This window comes from Siphateles boraxobius, unplaced genomic scaffold (genome assembly GCF_051911475.1).
Source record: "Siphateles boraxobius isolate OS27281-9 unplaced genomic scaffold, OSU_SipBor_1 65, whole genome shotgun sequence".
NCBI classification, from domain to species: Eukaryota; Metazoa; Chordata; class Actinopteri; order Cypriniformes; family Leuciscidae; genus Siphateles; species Siphateles boraxobius.
This window is the reverse complement of record NW_027509192.1, coordinates 23,352,657-23,375,284: the sequence shown is the minus strand read 5'-3', so window position 1 is coordinate 23,375,284 and position 22,628 is coordinate 23,352,657. Positions and strand designations below refer to the sequence as shown.

At 40.9% G+C, this 22,628-nt stretch overlaps 1 protein-coding gene across 2 annotated transcripts in view; it reads right to left on the bottom strand.

The window, feature by feature from the left end:
- The window catches only part of ankrd27 (ankyrin repeat domain 27 (VPS9 domain)), a 58,203-nt gene that overhangs the window by 14,928 nt on the left and 20,647 nt on the right, over nucleotides 1-22,628 (bottom strand). For both annotated transcript variants that reach the window (XM_077211544.1, XM_077211543.1), the window contains exons 11-25: nucleotides 18,450-18,531; nucleotides 17,140-17,272; nucleotides 16,426-16,506; nucleotides 16,134-16,258; nucleotides 14,756-14,838; nucleotides 14,451-14,566; nucleotides 11,162-11,254; nucleotides 10,824-11,021; nucleotides 6,973-7,032; nucleotides 5,512-5,631; nucleotides 4,109-4,153; nucleotides 3,880-3,999; nucleotides 3,206-3,403; nucleotides 2,050-2,169; nucleotides 1,688-1,861 (exon numbers count right to left, since the gene is read on the bottom strand). In XM_077211544.1, coding sequence (XP_077067659.1) covers nucleotides 1,688-1,861; nucleotides 2,050-2,169; nucleotides 3,206-3,403; nucleotides 3,880-3,999; nucleotides 4,109-4,153; nucleotides 5,512-5,631; nucleotides 6,973-7,032; nucleotides 10,824-11,021; nucleotides 11,162-11,254; nucleotides 14,451-14,566; nucleotides 14,756-14,838; nucleotides 16,134-16,258; nucleotides 16,426-16,506; nucleotides 17,140-17,272; nucleotides 18,450-18,531 — 1,748 coding nt within the window. The remainder of the gene's footprint in view (nucleotides 1-1,687; nucleotides 1,862-2,049; nucleotides 2,170-3,205; nucleotides 3,404-3,879; nucleotides 4,000-4,108; nucleotides 4,154-5,511; nucleotides 5,632-6,972; nucleotides 7,033-10,823; nucleotides 11,022-11,161; nucleotides 11,255-14,450; nucleotides 14,567-14,755; nucleotides 14,839-16,133; nucleotides 16,259-16,425; nucleotides 16,507-17,139; nucleotides 17,273-18,449; nucleotides 18,532-22,628) is intronic.

The window sequence follows — 22,628 nt, the reverse complement described above, 5'->3', positions numbered from 1 at the left end:
ACTGACAGATGTGGGTGGACACAGAGAGCTGGTGATCACCTGACAGATGTGGGTGGACACAGAGAGCTGGTGATCACCTGACAGATGTGGGTGGACACAGAGAGCTGGTGATCCACTGACAGGTGTGGGTGGGCACAGAGAGCTGGTGATCCACTGACAGATGTGGGTGGACACAGAGAGCTGGTGATCCACTGACAGGTGTGGGTGGACACAGAGAGCTGGTGATCCACTGACAGGTGTGGGTGGGCACAGAGAGCTGGTGATCCACTGACAGATGTGGGTGGGCACAGAGAGCTGGTGATCCACTGACAGATGTGGGTGGACACAGAGAGCTGGTGATCCACTGACAGGTGTGGGTGGGCACAGAGAGCTGGTGATCCACTGACAGATGTGGGTGGACACAGAGAGCTGGTGATCCACTGACAGATGTGGGTGGGCACAGAGAGCTGGTGATCCACTGACAGATGTGGGTGGGCACAGAGAGCTGGTGATCCACTGACAGATGTGGGTGGGCACAGAGAGCTGGTGATCCACTGACAGATGTGGGTGGGCACAGAGAGCTGGTGATCCAACTTCATGACCACAGATGTGAGAGCGACAGGTCTGTAGTCATTAAGTCCAGTAATTTTGTGTTTTTTGGGGACTGGAATGATGGTGGAGCGTTTGAGGCAGCAGGGAACTTCACACTCCTCCAGTGATCTGTTGAAGATCTGCGTGAAGATTGGGAACAGTTGGTCAGCGCAGACTTTTAACCAGGCAGGTGAAACACCATCTGGGCCTGAAGCTTTCCTAGTCTTCTGTTTTTGAAGACCCTGCACACGTCCTCCAGACCGACCATGAGCGCAGGATGAATAGCAGGAGGGGGGAGAAGGGGGGTTTGCAGGAGCCCTGGGTGTATGTGTGCAGGTCAGGATGGATTTGGGGTGTGAGACTGGGCTTTTCAAACCTACAGTGAAACACATTCAGATCCGCAGCCAGTTGTTGATTCTCCACAGATTGGGGGTGGATTTTATTTTATTTTGTGATGTTCCTCAGGCCAGTCCAAACTGACGCTGGGTCGTTGGCTTGGAATACATTTTTCAAATTCTCAGAGTAGAATGATTGTGATTGGACTACTCTCCCCTGATTGGTCAGACGGCCGTTCTGTTGTGATTGGTCTACTGTGCTCTGATTGGTCAGATGGGCCGTCTGTGTGATTGGTCTACTCAGCTCTGATTGGTCAATCAAAACAGACTGGGCCGTCAGACAAAATGTAGGGTATCTTTTGATGAATTCAGTCCTCCTTTTAAATAGTAATACATATATATCTATATATAAAAATATTACATTTACATTTATTCATTTAGCTGACGCTTTTATCCAAAGTGACTTACAATTGCTATATTTCAGAGGTCGCACGCCTCTGGAGCAACTAGGGGTTAAGTGTCTTGCTCAGGGACACATTGGTGTCTCACAGTGGATTTGAACCTGGGTCTCTCACACCAAAGGCATGTGTCTTATCCACTGCGCCATCACCACCCTCTGGTGTATCAAATATATCTCATAATGTTGGTACAAATGTTAAATATGTTAATATATGTTGTTAAACTTCACGTAGGTGCCCAATTTAAATGATCTAAATGGCTGATAAGGAAAGTTTATATTCATCATCTACTAAAGATTGAAAAAATAATGAAGACACAAACACCTTTCCGACGGTCTCGTGAGCGCAGTCGAGGGCATTCCTCTGTCTCTTGTTGCGCAGGAGCACCAGAGCCCCCCTGTGCAGGAGCAGCTCCACCAGCGGGACGTGCCCCCCCCTCACCGCCTCATGCAGACCCGTGTTCCCGTGGCTATTCGCCAGATTCACCAGCGCACCGCTCTGATCCACATCACAGGTGTTCAAGAACCAGTCGTTTGTAGAGTACCAACAACAATCCATTAGTTATATAAACTATAAAAACTATCATTGTATAGTGATATATAATAATGCATACATACAAATTATATTTCTGTACATTAGACCCATATTATTATTTATATAGTGTAATATATATATGAACAGAGTACCTCCAACAAGACAGTGGCTATCTCCAGATTTCCCTTTAGACAAGCATGAATCAGCGCTGTATTTCCATATTGATCCTTCTTATTCAGTTTGGCATTACACTCCAATAGAGCACACACCACCTGGAACAACACACACACAGACACAGACAGACACAGACAGACACAGACAGACACAGACACACAGACACACAGACACACAGACACACAGACACACAGACACACAGACACACAGACACACAGACACACAGACACACAGACACACAGACACAGACACACAGACACACAGACACACAGACACACAGACACACAGACACACACACACACACACACACACACACACACACACACACACACACACACACACACACACACACACTATATTGAAAAGAGTAGCAAAGATATTGTACAAAGGAAGAAAGACATGGTTTGGACAAACACAAGGAAATGCCATCTTTGGGTTATTTAATATTCTTTTAGTAAATGTATGAACACATCTTTTGGTTTTTACTGTAATCTGATATATTTAAACTTGAATAAGGAAAATGTAGGAAGTTTATTCGTCTGCATTTGATTGGATTGAAAAATATTAGACTATAATCATATTGGTTAATATTTTTGTTCATACAATGTTTTTGAAAGAAGTCTCTTCTGAACAACAAGGCTACATTTATTTGATATACCGTAACATACTGTAAGCCTGTAATATTGTGAAATAGTACAATGTAAATCAGCTGTTTTCTTTGTGAATATATAGTGAAGTGTAATTTATTCCTGTGATCAAAGCAGCATCATTACTCCAGTCTTCAGTGTCACATGATCCTTCAGAAAACATTATAATATGCATTCTATTATTATCAATGTTTAAAACTGCTTAAGATGTTACAGAAAATGTATCAGTTTCCACAAAAAAATATTATGTCTTTACTGTCACTTTTAATGTGTCTTTGCAAAAAGGGGAAATTTTGATTTAATTTTGACTAGGTTTAAATTAGCTTACAATGTAATTAGGGAAATTAATATACTTAACATTTAGTTTTAATCATTTACACAGCAAAATGGGGCACACAAAAACTACTAGTTAAATCTGAACTGTTTGGCGACCCTTTGCCGATTCGTCCTGTTGATCTGTGTGTGAGGTGACGTGTGATGTGCCCACCTGTGTGTGGCTGTTCTGGCAGGCCAGGTGAAGTGGAGTGGCGCTCTGGGTGTTGCGGGCATTGACGTTGGCACCGTGACGGGTGAAGAGAGACACCAGAGCTGTGTGTCCGTGCAGCGCTGCCACATGCAGCGGCGAGAAGCCGTCGGCACTGACGCTGTTCACACCGAGACCATCCGGCTGCAGATAGGCAGTTTTCTGAACACACACACGATATATATTTGGATGATGTTGAGGTGTGTTCAGACCTTCTGTGTGGGTTCACAGCGTGAGCATTGGCACAGAGGACACACACACACACACACACACACACACACACACACACACACACACACACACACACACACACACACACACACAGATGATGTTGAGGTGTGTTCAGACCTTCTGTGTGGGTTCACAGCGTGAGCATTGGCAGAGGACACACACACACACAGACACACAGACACACAGACACACAGACACACACACACAGACACACACACACACACACACACACACACACACACACACACACACACACACACACACACACACACACACACACACACACACACACAGAGAGAGATGATGTTGAGGTGTGTTCAGACCTTCTGTGTGGGTTCACAGCGTAAGTACTGGCACAGAGGACACACACACACACACACACACACAATGTTGATGTGTGTTCAGACCTTCTGTGTGGGTTCACAGCGTGAGCATTGGCACAGAGGATGGCACAGCTCGGTCTTTACTGGCACTGTAACCTCCTCTTCCTCCGGCTCCTCATCCAACCACTCCAACAGATAACGCACCTAATACACACGTACACACACACACTACTGCCACTCGGTGTTGAACTCTTATTATTATTACTAAAGCGAGCTCAAAGCAAGACTCCTCCTTGACAAGGTTTATGCTCACCATCTGCACATCTCCATCAGCCACAGCTCTCAACAACTTCTCCACCTGTTCATCAAAAACAAGAGAGGAGGAGCACAATAGCAGGGATCCACATGTAAAATGTGACAAAAAAGTTATCCACAAACACACTGATAGTTAAGGAATAATAGATGCTATGTTTCAACAGTCCGATTCATATTACACATTATGCATCCTTTTTTTCTTAGACTAAACTTCTCTTAGACTTATGCATACATCAAGTATTGACTTTAAAAATTATTGCAAATGCAAAGTTTTGAAAATTATGTAAAGGGGTCATTGACATGGGAAATACAATTTACCTTGGTTTTTTGACATATAAGAGGTCTTTAGACCATTAAAACATCCTTTAAGATTGATAGCTTAAAACAACATCCTCAGTACAAAACAAGTAGCCGAACTGTAGCCGAAGCACAAGACACTCATTTAGTCTTTCCCAAGGCTCATGTTAAATGTATACTTCTGGTAATCCATAACCTGGTCTCATGAGAACAAAATCAATCATTTTGGATTTAACAGCATCCAAAACGTGTGGCATTGCAAGAGGGAGGAGTGCAGTGAGAAGTGTCTGTCCCCACAGTGAAGTTCACTTTTCAACATGACAATGACTCTACACATTCTCCCAAGCTGAAAATCCTTCAGTGGACGAGTGTAACACTATCGGCAGCTGAGGGGAATTGTGTGAGATGGGATGAGCAACACTTCCCATCACACACACATACAGGAGTTCAACAGATAGATGTGAAAATGTGTTGTGAACTTGTAAACTTAAAATAATAATCCACTTAAAAATTTAAATTCTGTCATCATTTAGTCACCCTTAGGTTGTTTCAAACCTGTATGAATTTCTTTTTTATTTTAAACACAAAAGAAGATATTTTGAAGAATGTTGGTCACCAAACAGCTGAAGGTAGCCACTGATTTACATAGTATTATTTTTTCCTACTATGGAAGTAAATGAGGAATGGAGAAATATCTTCCTTTGTGTTCAGCAGAAGAAAGAAATGCATACAGGTTTGAAATAACTTAAGGGGGAGTGAAGTTTGAACTATTCCTTTAATGCCAAGAAGGTCATAGCCGTAAAGTTATGGAGGACATACAGTGTACTAGAATATTCCACGTTTATTGAATATAATCACAGGCGTACTCATTTTTGCATCTCTTCATTAAAGCAAACTTGGCTGATTTACTTATTTCACAGATACTGATCTGTTTTTATTAAGTATATGTTTAATACAATTAAATTTTGTCATGTTTCCATGAAATGTTATAGTGATCACTAAGACGTTTCAGATGGAGTGTGCTCATTCATGATGAGTGCTGTAAATGATCTCATCTTGGAGAGTGTAATGCTGAGATCTGTCCTCCAGATGGCGCTGCTGTACCTCTTTGTGTCGGGTGCATTCGTGGTCTGGCGCTGCGGCCTCGACACTCAATGATGAAGAGCTGGACATGGAGGAGCGTCTACTGCTGCAATCAGACGGCGGAGGAGAGCGACTCGGAGACTGAGAGAGAGAGAGAGAGAGAGAGAGAGAGAGAGAGAGACAGACAGACAGAGAGAGACAGAGAGAGAGAGAGAGAGAGAAAGAGAGAGAGAGAGAGAGAGAGAGAGAGAGAGAGAGAGAGAGAGAGAGACAGAGAGAGAGAGACAGACAGACAGAGAGAGACAGAGAGAGAGAGAGAGAGAAAGAGAGAGAGAGAGAGAGAGAGAGAGAGAGAGAGAGAGAGAGAGAGAGAGAGAAAGAGAGAGAAAGAGAGAGAGAGAGAGAGAGAGAGAGAGAGAGAGAGAGAGAGAGAAAGAGAGAGAGAGAGAGAGAGAAAGAGAGAGAGAGAGAGAGAAAGAGAGAGAGAGAGAGAGAGAGAGAGAGAGAGAGAGAGAGAGAGAGAGACAGAGAGAAAGAGAGAAAGAGAGAAAGAGAGAAAGAGAGAGAGAGAGAGAGAGAGAGAGAGAGAGAGAGAGAGAGAGAGAGAGAGAGAGAGAGATAGAGAGTGAGAGAGAGAGGATTAGGGAATGTAGAGAACAGTTAGACGGTTAGATCAACAGGGCTGTTGCTGAAAGACTTTCTCTGTAAAGATTCTGTAGTTATTACAGTCAACTGAACGTGTGTCTCTGTTGCTCAAGACATTTTGAAACAGAATGGGTTCATCGGTTGAGACATGGATGAGTGCCGAAATGTCTAGAATGGGGTTTCACAAGGGGGTTTGTGAGGGAACTGTGAGATGATGAAACGCCGAGAATGACATTGAATGCTAAATTTATAATTGCGATAATTATACATTTGTGTGTGTGTGTGTGTCCTTCTGTGCCAGTGCTCGATAATTGCGATTATAGCATTCCAGCATTTCACCGGTATTCTGCCAAAACAAAAGCTTGAGGGTTCAAGAACTCAAGACAAGGATATCAAGAAATCAAGAATTTAAGACATAAATAATACGATTGAAACTTTAAATTAATACAATTATCAAATTATCCCAATTTTTATTTTACAGTACAATATATAAGACTTAAATTTTATAAGTAGACAAAACGATATTACAATAGTAATAATAATAATAATTTTTATTCAATTTGATTGGCTTCCTTAAACACCAGTGTGAATGTGATGCGAGTTACTATCGCAACTAAAGAGATTTTGGAGTCTGCTATAAAGTTCAGCAACAAAGTGAATATGTGAACGTGTCATTAAATTACTGAAATGATAACTTTAAATCTGTGGGGACTTTGAGTTAATATTTTCAACTTCCCAAAAAAATGTTTGGGAACCCTTGGTCAAGAGAAACACATCCAACTGACAAGAACTAACTTTACTACACATTTACACAATTAGTTTGAATTTTAAGCTCACCTCAAATCCACTTTCCCTTTTACTGGAGTCATTGTGTTTGCGCTCCAACAATGACAGAATCTGCAACACAGATCATTTCGATAGTTTATGAAATTCTCTGCTGAAATAAACCCACTGGACAACCCTAGGCTGCGCTCCAGTTCTTCTTTTATTATGCCCTTCCCTCGCTAACTTCCCTCAGTGTCGTTCACTCAGATGTGCGTCATTGCTTACGCTGCATGAGTGTCCACTACTGGCGGACCCTTTGCAATGTGTTGAATTTGAACGTCCTAAGCCCTTGATCACTTGAATCCGCTATGGAGTTGATATATTATTATTTATATTATTTATTACTCTTTTTCACCTGACAAATTTGTTTAATACTGCATTTTATATATATATATATATATATATATATATATATATATATATATACATATATATATATATATATATATACACACTCACCTAAAGGATTTTTAGGAACACCATACTAATACTGTGTTTGATCCCCTTTCGCCTTCAGAACTGCCTTAATTCTACGTGGCATTGATTCAACAAGGTGCTGAAAGCATTCTTTAGAAATGTTGGCCCATATTGATAGGATAGCATCTTGCAGTTGATGGAGATTTGTGGGATGCACATCCAAGGCACGAAGCTCCCATTCCACCACATCCCAAAGATGCTCTATTGGGTTGAGATCTGGTGACTGTGGGGGCCATTTTAGTACAGTGAACTCATTATCATGTTCAAGAAACCAATTTGAAATGATTCGAGCTTTGTGACATGGTGCATTATCCTGGTGGAAGTAGCAATCAGATGATGAGTACATGGTGGCCATAAAGGGATGGACATGGTCAGAAACAATACTCAGGTAGGCCGTGGCATTTAAACGATGCCCAATTGGCACTAAGGGGCCTAAAGTGTGCCATGAAAACATCCCCCACACCATAACACCACCACCACCCGCCTGCACAGTGGTAACAAGGCATGATGGATCCATGTTCTCATTCTGTTTACGCCAAATTCTGACTCTACCATCTGAATGTCTCAACAGAAATCGAGACTCGTCAGACCAGGCAACATTTTTCCAGTCTTCAACTGTCCAATTTTGGTGAGCTCTTGCAAATTGTAGCCTCTTTTCCCTATTTGTAGTGGAGATAAGTGGTACCCGATGGGGTCTTCTGCTGTTGTAGCCCATCCGCCTCAAGGTTGTGCGTGTTGTGGCTTCACAAATGCTTTGCTGCATACCTCGGTTGTAACGAGTGGTTATTTCAGTCAAAGTTGCTCTTCTATCAGCTTGAATCAGTCGGCCCATTCTCCTCTGACCTCTAGCATCAACAAGACATTTTCGCCCACAGGACTGCCGCATACTGGATGTTTTTCCCTTTTCACACCATTCTTTGTAAACCCTAGAAATGGTTGTGCGTGAAAATCCCAGTAACTGAGCAGATTGTGAAATACTTAGACCGGCCCATCTGACATTCAGTTTGGAGTTCAGGAGATTGTCTTGACCAGGACCACACCCCTAAATGCATTGAAGCAACTGCCATGTGATTGGTTGATTAGATAATTGCATTAATGAGAAATTGAACAGGTGTTCCTAATAATCCTTTAGGTGAGTGTATATATATATATACACTGCCGTTCAAAAGTTTGGGGTCGGTACGATATTTAATGTTTCTCTTCTGCTCACCAAGGCTGCATTTGTTTGATTAAAAATAAAAAACAAACCCGGTAATATTGCGAAATATTATTTCAATGTAAATCAGCTGTTTTCTATGTGAATATACACTCACCTAAAGTATGGGAACACCATACAAATACTGTGTTTGACCCCCTTTCGCCTTCAGAACTGCCTTAATTCTACGTGGCGTTGATTCAACAAGGTGCTGAAAGCATTCTTTAGAAATGTTGGCCCATATTGATAGGATAGCATCTTGCAGTTGATGGAGATTTGTGGGATGCACATCCAGGGCACGAAGCTCCCGTTCCATCACATCCCAAAGATGCTCTATTGGGTTGAGATCTGGAGACTGTGGGGGCCATTTTAGTACAGTGAACTCATTATCATGTTCAAGAAACCAATTTGAAATGATTCGAGCTTTGTGACAAGGTGCATTATCCTGCTGGAAGTAGCCATCAGAGGATGGGTACATGGTGGCCATAAAGGGATGGACATGGTCAGAAACAATGCTCAGGTAGGCCTTGGCATTTAAACGATGCCCAATTGGCACTAAGGGGCCTAAAGTGTGCCAAGAAAACATCCCCCACACCATTACACCACAACCACCCGCCTGCACAGTGGTAACAAGGCATGATGATTCATGTTCTCATTCTGTTTATGCCAAATTCTGGCTCTACCATCTGAATGTCTCAACAGAAATCGAGACTCATCAGACCAGGCAACATTTTTCCAGTCTTCCAGTCTAGCATCAACAAGACATTTTCGGCCACAGAACTGCCGCATACTGGATGTTTTTCCCTTTTCACACCATTCTTTGTAAACCCTAGAAATGGTTGTGCGTGAAAATCCCAGTAACTGAGCAGATTGTGAAATACTCAGACCGGCCCATCTGGCACCAACAACCATGCCACACTCAAAAATTCCTTAAAATCACCTTTCTTTCCCATTCTGACATTCAGTTTGGAGTTCAGGAGATTGTCTTGACCAGGATCACACCCCTAAATGCATTGAAGCAACTGCCATGTGATTGGTTGATTAGATAATTGCATTAATGAGAAATTGAACAGGTGTTCCTAATAATCCTTTAGGTGAGTGTATAGCAAAGTGTAATTTATTCCTGTGATCAAAGCTGAATTTTCAGCATCATTACTCCAGTCTTCAGTGTCACATGATCCTTCAGAAATCAGTATCATATGATGATCTGATGCTCAGGAAACATTTATGATTATTATCAATGTTGAAAACAGTTGTGTACCATTTATTTTAGGATTCTTTGAGTTAAAAACAACAGCATTTATTTGAAATAGAATATTTTGTAACATTATAAATGTCTTTACTGTCACTTTTGATCAATTTAATTCCTCCTTGATGAATAAAAGTATTTATTTACTTTATTTATTCCCCCCCAAAAATAAAATAACAATTCTTACTGACCCCAAAGTTTTGAACGGGAGTGTTTAATGTTACAAAAGATTCTATTTCAGATAAATGCGGTTCTTTTGAACTTTCTATTCATCAAAGAATCCTAAAATAAATGGTACACAACTGTTTTCAACATTGATAATAATCATAAATGTTTCTTGAGCATCAAATCATCATATTATACTGATTTCTGAAGGATCATGTGACACTGAAGACTGGAGTAATGATGCTGAAAATTCAGCTTTGATCACAGGAATAAATTACACTTTACTATATATTCACATAGAAAAGCTGTTTTACATTGAAATAATATTTCACAATATTACTGGGTTTGTTTTGTATTTTTAATCAAATAAATGCAGCCTTGGTGAGCAGAAGAGACTTCTTTTAAAAACATTAAAAATCTTACCGACCCCAAACTTTTGAACGGCAGTGTAGGTATGTTTGGGTTGTTTTAAATGTAAAAAAATATTAATTAATATATCATAGAGTTATTTGTGGTGGTGGTAAATTAAACTCTATATGCTGTGACGTCATAATCGCGTTGCATTGTGGTATATGGAGCTGCCTGAAGTGTACATATGAAGAAGACTCGCTCCCGCGGTCAAAATCAAGGGTCTGTTGATATAAACTTAACTTTCTGTCCATGAACACACTTCAAATTGGTGTTGGGGATTCCCCAAGGGGAAGTGCTTAGGGAAGTTTGCGGGTGCGTGTCTAAAAGTGGAGTGGAACGCAGCCCTGGTCTCGACTGTACGCTAACCTTGGAGTTGAGGGCACAGTGTAATGGAGTCTCCTTGGCTTTGTTATGGATGAGCGTTGATGCTCCATTCTCCAGGAGCACTTCCATGATGCCCTCGTAACCCCAGCGAGCGGCGATGTGGAGCGGCGTGTCTCCCTTATCATTCTGAACGTTCAGTCGACAGGAGTGCAGGTCGAAGTACACCAGCGCCTTCACACACTGACACACATTTACATCAAGAATTAAATACCTACATTACATACACCATCAGTTTTTACACTAGACATTCACAAATGTAGTAAGTTTAATGTAATGATGTCACAATTAAAAGAAAGTAAAACTACTATGTACTGTCTTACATCTTCGTGTCCGTACATGCAGGCCATGTGAAGAGGAGTGTTTCCACTGTTATCCTGAACATCTGTGTTTGCCTTATAATCCAAGAGCAGCAGCTACACGAGCAAACGTGAAGATCAGTGAAACAACAGATGAGGGACAATCCACAGGAGTTTTATGAGGAATGATGAGACCAAAGATGACAAACTCTGAATCAACATGCACCAATGCTGCATTTTTCTATATATTCGAATCATTTGTTAACAAACATGGATTCATTACTTTACTGAGTTCATTGTTTCTGTCTTAAGGCGAGACACGGCAGGCAAAAACAGGTTTTTTTTCACTGGTCAATTTTGAGATTTTGGGATATTTGTCTTCAATAACATGTCTTCTTTCAGACTTGTGGTGAAGAAAAGTCAGAAATACACATTTAGGTCTTTATTTTACTACACTTTGTCTGTTTGCGTCTGTAGATTTCTCATAAATTCAAAAAAAGTTGGCGCTCTAAATCAGGGCCGTGCACAGACATTTTGAGGGGCAGTGGCATAAACCCAAAAAAGGGGCACTAAGGGGGTGGTTGCTTGTTAACACAAATTATCCAGTTATTACAAAATATACAATTAAAAGAGAATACAGCACAAGCTCAAATACATTTTAGACTTTATTGTAGATGTTTTGATAGAACATTACAATTACACATTGCTGATAATGTGCCAGAAACTATTTGCTGTTTTACAATTTTATATTTACCTGTTCCATTTACAGCAACACTTTTTATTTGGTACCGTTTCCTGAAAGATCTTGATAACCTAATTTTTTATTATTCACAATTACACATTGATGATAATAACAGAAACTATTTACCGGTTTACAATTTTGTATTTACCTTTTACAGCAAAACCTTTCTATTTGGTACCATGTCCTGAAAGATCTTAATAACCTCATCTTTTATGATTGGGATATCCTACTGTATTGGAAGATTTTGTGAAGGCCATTTTGTGATGGATTTTGTAACTGAAGCAAAAACTCAAAGTCTTCCGGCTTTTCCTCCCTTGTGTACATTGCTGTGGCTGCCTCAACTCTCCATTTCTTCCTGTTCTGCGTCTGTCTCTTCCCTCTTGGTCTCATTGTATTGCCTTTCTTTCTCATTCTGAACTTTTTCTCTGTTGAGTTGATTCTGATCATGCAGTTTCATCTTAATATAGAGAATTAATAACACACCTGTTACAATTTGTCTACAAAGTGTGCCAACAACAGATAATTTAGTTATTTGTATTAGATCTGATCGAGAGTACAATAATTAGATTAGACAAGCAGCTAATGTTAATTCTAAGAACGTATGTTGTACAAGTTGTTAGTACTAGGAGAAGACCAAGAGCAAAACATTACCGACATAAATACAACAACAAAAAATGCCAAATGAATAATGAATAATTTCACAGATTCAACCACTGTCTTGCATAGCCTACCTGTTAATGCGATAGCTTTCGTGGACTGTCGTGTTTCAAGAGAGCGCTTCGCAGACACGTATGGGGACTTTAAGTAACAGCTGCTGATGGAACGGAAACGGCAGCCGGAAGTAAACGGTTAACTGCCGTAGTTAAAGAACGCAACAATCACTAAGCAACAGTGAAGAGTACGCGTAGGGGATAATTTAATCATTTGACAAAATACAAATAAAGAAAGTGATTTTAAAAAGCAGGAGAGGGTTGCTTTGGTCATTTAATGATATACATAAACAATTACAATGCCACATACCATAAAACATAACATTAACTTTCTAAATCTTCCACGTAGTACTAGTAGTGACTACGGAAAATCAGCTGTTCGCCCTAGTAGACGGTTACAGTGGAACTTCGTGAAGTAGCAGTTAAAGTCGCGCATGCGCAATAGAACGCCAGAATGCCGGGGCCGTTCCACCAGAGGTCCTACTGTTAGTGATGCTGCAGAGCGAGCGGGAAAACGGGATCAGTGGAATGCTTTGAGCGGAGCGGAGCGTTGGTGGTGGGGAAGAGGGGCACCTCAGTCGATGAGGGCAGAGGGGCAGTGGCTCTAGCCACCGGGCCACGGCCCTGCTGTCATCACACACACCGTTAGAAAGCTCTCTCTCTCCTGTCATCACACACACTGTTAGAAAGCTCTCTCTCTCCTGTCATCACACACACTGTTAGAAAGCTCTCTCTCTCCTGTCATCACACACACCGTTAGAAAGCTCTCTCTCTCCTGTCATCACACACACCGTTAGAAAGCTCTCTCTCTCCTATCATCACACACACCGTTAGAAAGCTCTCTCTCTCCTGTCATCACACACACCGTTAGAAAGCTCTCTCTCTCCTGTACAGTGCTGTCGGATCCAAATATGGTCATTTCCTTTTTATCAGCAACCAATCGTGAAAGTAAAAAGGGGGATTTAACTCTAAATGCGCAATCTCATTTCACAATATAGATCTTTAAAGCCCGTTTTCTCAAAATGACTTTTCTCTCATACCCCAAGTCTGAAATCTCCACTTCAGAATCACCTATATACATCAGACTTTCCACTCTTGTGCCTAGTTATATTATGAAGACATTTACAGAGGGATTTGTAAATATATTATTCCTAGCCTGATTTATATAACATTTTATTCCAAAAAACATGGCAAAGATAATTTAAGGCTATTGACAGTATATTCTGATTTACAGGATAACAAAAGTAGATATCCATAAATCCCTCAGTAATTTTCACCCCATCTAATATGTGAACACAATGAAAAAATAATTTTGAACCTGGCTTTATCTAATACTCAGATTTTTGTAAAAATATATGCAAATTAGTGCATATTTAATTAGATGGCTATTTTGGATATTTAAACATTAAATTACAGAAAACTTGTAATACATTTTTTTCTCATCTCAATGTAGGTAATCAACTGGGAAAGTTTCATGGTGATTTCTGCTAGTTAACATTTTTACCCTATTCACCTGTAGTGTCTCGCCTTAAATTAATACATTATTAGCAAACTGTGTGATTTGTATTTGTACATTTCTGAAATGCATAACTTGGAGACAATCACCTCTGATAACTGATCACTCTAAACTGTAATGCAGACATGCATTTTCTGTAAAGATGCTCTGAAACAATATGTATTGTGAAAAGTGCTAAACAAATAAATGTGAATTGAATTTTATTATTATGTAAAAAGACTGTCCCAATGTTGGAAAACAATCTAACATGTAAGATACTAGGAACTAACCAGAAAGTTCTGTTACTCTAAGATTACTTCTGTTACCACAAGATAGTTATTGACACAAGCTGTGTTGTGATCTGACCGTGACTCCCTGGTAGCCCTTCTGGCAGGAGAAGTGTAGCGGTGTGAGGGCATGGTAATCGGTGGCGTTCACCACAGCTCCCTTCGACACCAGCAGATCAATCAGCAGAGACTGACCTGGATACAAGCACAGCCCAGTCACAACATGTGTAGGTCAACTCCGTGTGAACACAACATGTGTAGGTCAACTCCGTGTGAAGTCTACAGATTCATGATTCAAAAATACTACAACATCTACACCATTATAAAATCTATCATGGGAAAAATCTAAAACAAAAACAAACAAAACAGAAATATAACCCTCACCACAAATAGCAGCAACATGTAGAGGAGTATAGCCTCGGTCATCCCGAGAGAACGGAGTGACTATGGACGGGTCGTTTAATCTCCTGAACCAAGAAAATGCCAAGAAAGACAAGCAAAGCAATACTTCAACATTTAATTAGGCAAAGGACATTCATCACTTAGTGGTGGTCATCAGCCCAACATATTGTCATTACGGTCTCAAAATTAACTTGATAATGAAATTAAAGAGCTGTGATAAAGATTGTAGTGTTAAAGGGGCTATATGTAAGAATGTTTATGTATTAATCACTTTTTATTGCCAATGTGAACAAGTACTAACGAAAAAAAAACACACACAAAAGAAACAAGAACTTCCCCGACTTCCTAGGTTGTCTATGTAGCCTGTAGACTGATTCTTATGTGAAGGACTCGGAACATTTTTTGCTGGGAAAATCAAAAGGATGTGACGGTTTAGTGCCTTTCTTCAGTTCAATGACACATGAAACGAATGCTAATACAATATTCAGGATAATGCTGAAAGAGCCATTCTGTATGGTTAATGTGTCATGCAAGGGAAAGGGATTAATTCAGACTATAGTCTCACATAGCCAGTCTATATAGTCTATAGTCTCAAATATAATTTAGAATCAAATTATCATAACAGTGTAAATTTAATGACCTCATCTGTCGACAGCTGGTGCAAATGTATCCACATCACTATGATCAGATGCTTTCTGAACTGCTGTTTTTGTTGAGTTTATTTTGTTATTGAGAGGAAAGCGTGCAGCACATATTCACACGTCGCTCTCAGCAGCGTGGACGTGTCTGGTTATTCATTAACAGTATATCGCTGCAAAGGTATTCACAACTTGTTTTTACTTCAAATCGAAGAACGAAAAAGACCTTCGTTGTGGACCTTGAAATACATTCCCTCTTGTACGTTACGTGTGCATGAGCCGTGAGTTGCAGGCTGCATTTCACTTAAGTGTAACAGTATAACAGGGGTTTCTGAGTTCTACATATAACCCTTTATAACACTTTCCCCGTTCACACGGTTCCGCAAAAACTACTAAAAACGCTGTTTTCTACATGCGAGGCCAGTACGCAGCGATGTCACTGTAATGAGACTGAACGCGTAATAAGCATGCGCATGACGCCACCATTTTCACAAATTCAACAATATCAATATAATTTTCAAAAAGTTAGTTTTTCAGGCCCGCAAAAGGCCATTGTTGTGTAAATGAACGGAATGAAAATGAAAATGGTGTCGTATAAATGCCCTCTTAGACCTTCAAGATCAGGTAATTAGTGTTTAAAAGGCATTAATGTAAAGATCACTTGAATAGCTTCTATGCATTAGTTCTGTGGATGATAAGTATGCGAGTCTGTCAGTGCTGACCCTGAGATGTGGAGGTCACAGGCGTCACAGGAACACAGAGGGTGGCATAACTTCCTCCCGTCCTCCTCACTCTCGCTTTCACTCAGCAAACGCTGAACCTCGACCTCATTTCCGCTCACAATGTACTGCCCAAACACACACACACTTCGTATCAATGCATAACTACTAATGTGATCATAAATCATATATTAAATAAAAAAAACAATTTGAGACACTTGTCTTGTGCATCTAAACTAGTATAAAATGTTACTTCCTGTTCTTGAGCCAGGCAGAAAACAGCCACGGTGCTCACCTCAAAGAGCTGATCTGTAGGTGTTGCATTCTGGGACAGCAGGTCCACCTTCTGTCTGAAGGACAGTCTATCTCCTGACCCCTGTGGACCACAGCACACATTCACCAACCATCAAGACATTGCCTCATAATTCATACTGGGCCTGGTGCCTGAAAGTTTTTAGGTTCAAACCCTGCAGTGTCAAACCAAATGCTCGTATAAAAAAATAATTAAATTAACGTTAATCTTGCTATTTAAATTAACTAAAGTTGTTCCCATTCGCTTGCATTTAGAGGTTGGTGATACGACCACAATCTTTATTGAGTAATTTTACTTATAATAACACTATTACAAATATGACATGTCTTTTCACGATAACAACACGATAGCAACATATCACGATAACATACATATGAAGAAGTTTTTGCTTGACCTTAGGTTGTTAAAATATCAACACTTAAGATACCATTGAAATTGTATAATGTTTGACACTAATTTCAATATAAGCAAAAACAAATACAAGCCTAAGGGCTGGGTATTGATATTTCACGATTCGACTTAGATTCACAATCTTCAATTTATTTCAGATCTTGATTCAGTTCGATTTGGTATAGATTTATTTGGAGATATACAGTAATGGCCAAAACTGATGTTCAGAGGAGATATTTTAATCAAATGTTTGGTGATGATCATAATTAGAAACAGAACCATGACTTGAGTGTCTCGAGCTCCTACCAGAGGGCTCTGGCTGAGGTTCCCCTGGCGGATGTGCTCCACCGCCGCCTCAAACGAGCTCAGATAGTAACTCAGATCATCCTTACTGGAGTTGCGGAAGCGGAAGTTCTTTATATAACTCAGATTTGCCATCCTGAAGAAAAAGTCAGATTATCAACATTCTGCATATATAATTAATGTAAGCAACAGATTGCTAAAGACATTCATTTATTCTGTTAGAGCAGTGTTGTGTTAGCGGCCCCTAAGTTAATAACTAATGACCCTTGCAACCGAAGTGATTCAATCAATCAAAACCAATAACTTTATTTTAGAGCTGCTGTAAAGCTAAACAATCTCTGTTACTGTAATTTCCTATTATCACTGCAAAGCTGCTTTGAAACAGTCTATATTGTTAAAAGCGCTATATAAATGAAGGTGACTTGACTTAAAGGCACACTATGTAGTTTTTCACCACTAGAGGTCACTTATTCAAAACAAAGGTGCAGCTTGATGATCTTGATTTGGCGGAGTCATGGGAGTTGTTGCCTTCACCTCTACAGCTGGTGGAGAATACAATCATATTCATGGATGACTGGTGATGTATTGAAGATTAATTAACGCTGTGAAAGCCGTTGGAGCGGTTGCTAATGAGAGACGAGCACGACACACGGCTCGAGAGCAGTGGAGCTTTTATTATGTCGCAGACCGCTTGCGTAAGTTGGGTAACGCAGCGCTGTTTTATCATCTTAGATACTTTTGAGTGTGTTTAAATTTGTTATAATGCTACTCTGTGCGTTCGCTCGGCTGCTTTATGAGACACTTGTTGCACACTGCGGTGAGCTAGATCAATATAAGGCATGGTAAATATGGTTCTCAAGAAATGGTAATGGTAAATATGATTGGTATATGCTAAATATATGAAATGGTATGGTAAATGGTAAATCAAGAAAACGAGATTTAAACAAAAAGACTGTATAACAATGATTCGTTTTCTGTCGATGAATGTATCCAAACAGTTACTCACTTGTCTAATAAAACACCATCTTTAGTGTTTCCATGGCTTCTACAAAATAAAACCAGAAATCGAGGGTAACGCAGGTATGATGTCATTAATAGGTGACGCACGGTTCGTGTCCTGGTTAAAACTGTTTATTTCTCTGGATTTAAACATTCTTAGAAATATTTGGGATAATGCCAGCACACAAATCAACAAAACATATAACATTGTTCTAGTGGTTTTTGGATATTTGGATCCAAAAATCTTACATAGTGTGCCTTTAACAATAGAATCACTTATCCTGAGATAATGATACAAAAAACATAACACTCACCAGTTAGGAATTTCAGTTTTGATCAGCAAATAGAGAATGACTGACAGAAGATCATCAGCACACATGGCCTCAATGCTCACCGCTGAAAGAGACAGATAATCAGGTCAACACAAACCTTCTGATGCACACACACAGACACACACACACACACACACACACACACACACACACACACACACACACACACACACACACACACACACACACACACACACACACACACACACACACACACACCTCATACTGCACACACACCTCATACTGCACACACCTGATACTGCACACACACCTCATACTGCACACACACCTCATACTGCACACACACCTCATACTGCACACACACACCATACTGCACACACACCTCATACTGCACACACACCTCATACTGCACACACCTCATACTGCACACACACCTCATACTGCACACACACATCATACTGCAGACACACATCATACTGCACACACCTCATACTGCACACACACCTCATACTGCACACACACATCATACTGCACACACACCTCATACTGCACACACACCTCATACTGCACACACACCTCATACTGCACACACACCTCATACTGCACACACACCTCATACTGCACACACCTCATACTGCACACACACCTCATACTGCACACACACATCATACTGCAGACACACATCATACTGCACACACCTCATACTGCACACACACATCATACACACATCTTACTGCACACACACATCATACTGCACACACACATCATAGTGCACACACACCTCATACTGCAGACACACCTGATACTGCACACACCTCATACTGCACACACACATCATACACACATCTTACTGCACACACATATCATACTGCACACACACATCATACTGCACACACACCTCATACTGCACACACCTGATGCTGCACACACACCTCATACTGCACACACCTCATACTGCACACACACCTCATACTGCACACACACATCATACTGCACACACACATCATACTGCACACACCTCATACTGCACACACACCTCATACTGCACACACCTCATACTGCACACACACATCATACACACATCTTACTGCACACACACATCATACTGCACACACACATCATACTGCACACACACATCATACTGCACACACCTGATACTGCACACACCTGATACTGCACACACCTGATACTGCACACACCTGATACTGCACACACACATCATACTGCACACACCTGATACTGCACACACCTGATACTGCACACACCTGATACTGCACACACATCTTACTGCACACACACATCATACTGCACACACACATCATACTGCACACACCTGATACTGCACACACCTGATACTGCACACACCTGATACTGCACACACCTGATACTGCACACACACATCTTACTGCACATACACATCATACTGCACACACCTGATACTGCACACACCTGATACTGCACACACACATCATACTGCACACACCTGATACTGCACACACCTGATACTGCACACACATCTTACTGCACACACACATCTTACTGCACACACACATCACACTGCACACACCTGATACTGCACACACACCTCATACACACATCTTACTGCACACACACATCACAATGCACACACACATCATACTGCACACACACATAATACTGCACACACACATCATACTGCACACACCTGATACTGCACACACATCTTACTGCACACACACATCATACTGCACACACACATCACACTGCACACACCTGATACTGCACACACATCTTACTGCACACACACATCTTACTGCACACACACATCATACTGCACACACCTGATACTGCACACACACATCATACTGCACACACACATCATACTGCACACACACATCATACTGCACACACACATCATACACACATCTTACTGCACACACACATCACACTGCACACACACATCATACTGCACACACCTGATACTGCACACACATCTCATACTGCACACACACCTCATACTGCACACACACCTCATACTGCACACACACCTCATACTGCACACACACCTCATACTGCAGACACACACCTCATACTGCACACGCACACACACACACACACACACACACACACACACACACACACACACACACACACACACACACACACACACACACACACACACACACACACACACACACACACACACACACACATAATATTGCACACACACATCATACTGCAAACTGAGATTATTAAATGTGTAATATCTTACTCTACACATGAGAAAGATAAAGAGTTCACCAGATTGCTACAATAAGAGCTTCTCGTGAAGAACTACAGCCATGCTTTTGGCAGTGACATACATTTTGTTTCATAAAGTTTTTTGCTTCAGTATTTGTAGATGAAATTTTTCACATGTTTCTATGGTATACTGGAAAACAGATTTTTTGGCAATTTGGTGATTTAAAAAAAAAAAAACATAAGAAAAGACTCAATATTTACAGTGTTGATCCTTCTTCATAACCTCTGCGATTCACTCCGGCATACTGGATATCAGCTTCTCTGCAAATCCTTACTGGTCCCGATCCATTCGTGCCTTTAGTGCCTGGAGGTGATCACAGTTTGTGGGCTTCTACTCGTCCACTCGCCTTACATGGATCATCACCAAATTGCTCCTGAATCGTCGGGAGAAGTTGCTTCTGTGGGACGTTTCGATGCCATTCTTTATTCCTGGCAGTGTTTTTGGGCAGAATTGTGAGAGAGCCCACGCAGTCGGATGAAAAGCAACCCCGCATATGGATGCATCACTCTCGGCACAACAAAGGACTCATGGCAGCGTTCAACCTTTTCTTCTCCTGACAACCGATTTTCTAGATGCCCCAAACATTCAGAAGAGGGCTTCATCAGAGAAAATAACTTGGCACAAGTCTTCTGCTGCCCAATCCTTGAACTTCCAGATAAATTTCAGGCTGTCCTTGAAGTTTTACTTGAAGAGAAGTGGGTTCTTCGTTGCCCTTCTTGACACCAGGACACTGTCCAAAAGTCTTGGCCTCAATAGCCACGTTTACATTACCCTTCAAATTGGGCACATTAAAATTGCGAATAGAAAATAAGGTCAATGGAAACAAGTCAATTTAGCAAAAAACTCCCATATATCGATATATATATCCCATATATACAACAAGGTTTTACGCTCGCATGAGGTGGTTTTTCAGGCAATTCGAAAAAGGAATATTTCGCAAAACTGCAATAGTTTTTTGCATTTACAGGACACCTGACCTATGTTACAGTCGATCATTCTTTAAAGATGACGCTGTATGTTGGGACAAGATGAGACAGAGTCTATATTAAACTCATAAAAGACAAAATAATTACGGGAATACTGGATTCTAAACCACAAAGAAATGCCACAATTTATCAAGACCTACCAACATCCGTTGCCTTGATTTTTGTAATGACTTATCGGGAGAGGAAAAAAATATGTTTTGGTCGCATAACACCAGTTAATGGAAACGCTGTCAATTCGCAATACTTTTATATCAACATTTACAAATATTGCAAAAGTTTTTCGCAAATCTGTAATGGAGGCGCGGCTACTGTGTGTTCAGACTCTCTCACACTCGCCTGCTTAGTAGGAGACGGTCCTGGTGCTTGATGGTCATCCTGTAGCCTCCTTCATTGCAGCTGAACCTCTTTCCTTGAAGTTCTTGATGATCCAGTAAATGGTTCTTTAGATGCAATATTCTTTGCATCAGTCTCCTTGCATGTGTGGCCATTTTGATGCAAAGCAATAATGGCTGCACATCGTTCTTTGGAGGGAACCATTGCTAACACAAGGACACAATGATTGGAAGCACTTCTTCCTTCCTTTAAAAGCAATCAGTCTGCTGTAATAATCCACTCAGAATGATTTTAAATTTCACCGGAATAGAACTTGTTCACACTTTCCCATGTGTTGACGATGATTAGTGAAATGATGTTAGCTTTTTCTGCGCCACTGAAGCTATTTGCAATTATTTTAAATGCACCTGGTCACTCTGCACCAGGGGCGCGGCTAGAAATGTTGGGCCCTATGAAAGAATATGAGGTTGGGCCCCCTACCACACCCATTCCATTAATAAAATCGATCTCTGGGGGCCCCAAAAGTGTGTGGGCCCTTAGAATCGTCCTAACTTTTCCCCCCTTAGCGGCACCCCTGCTCTGCACAATAATCTAGAAACA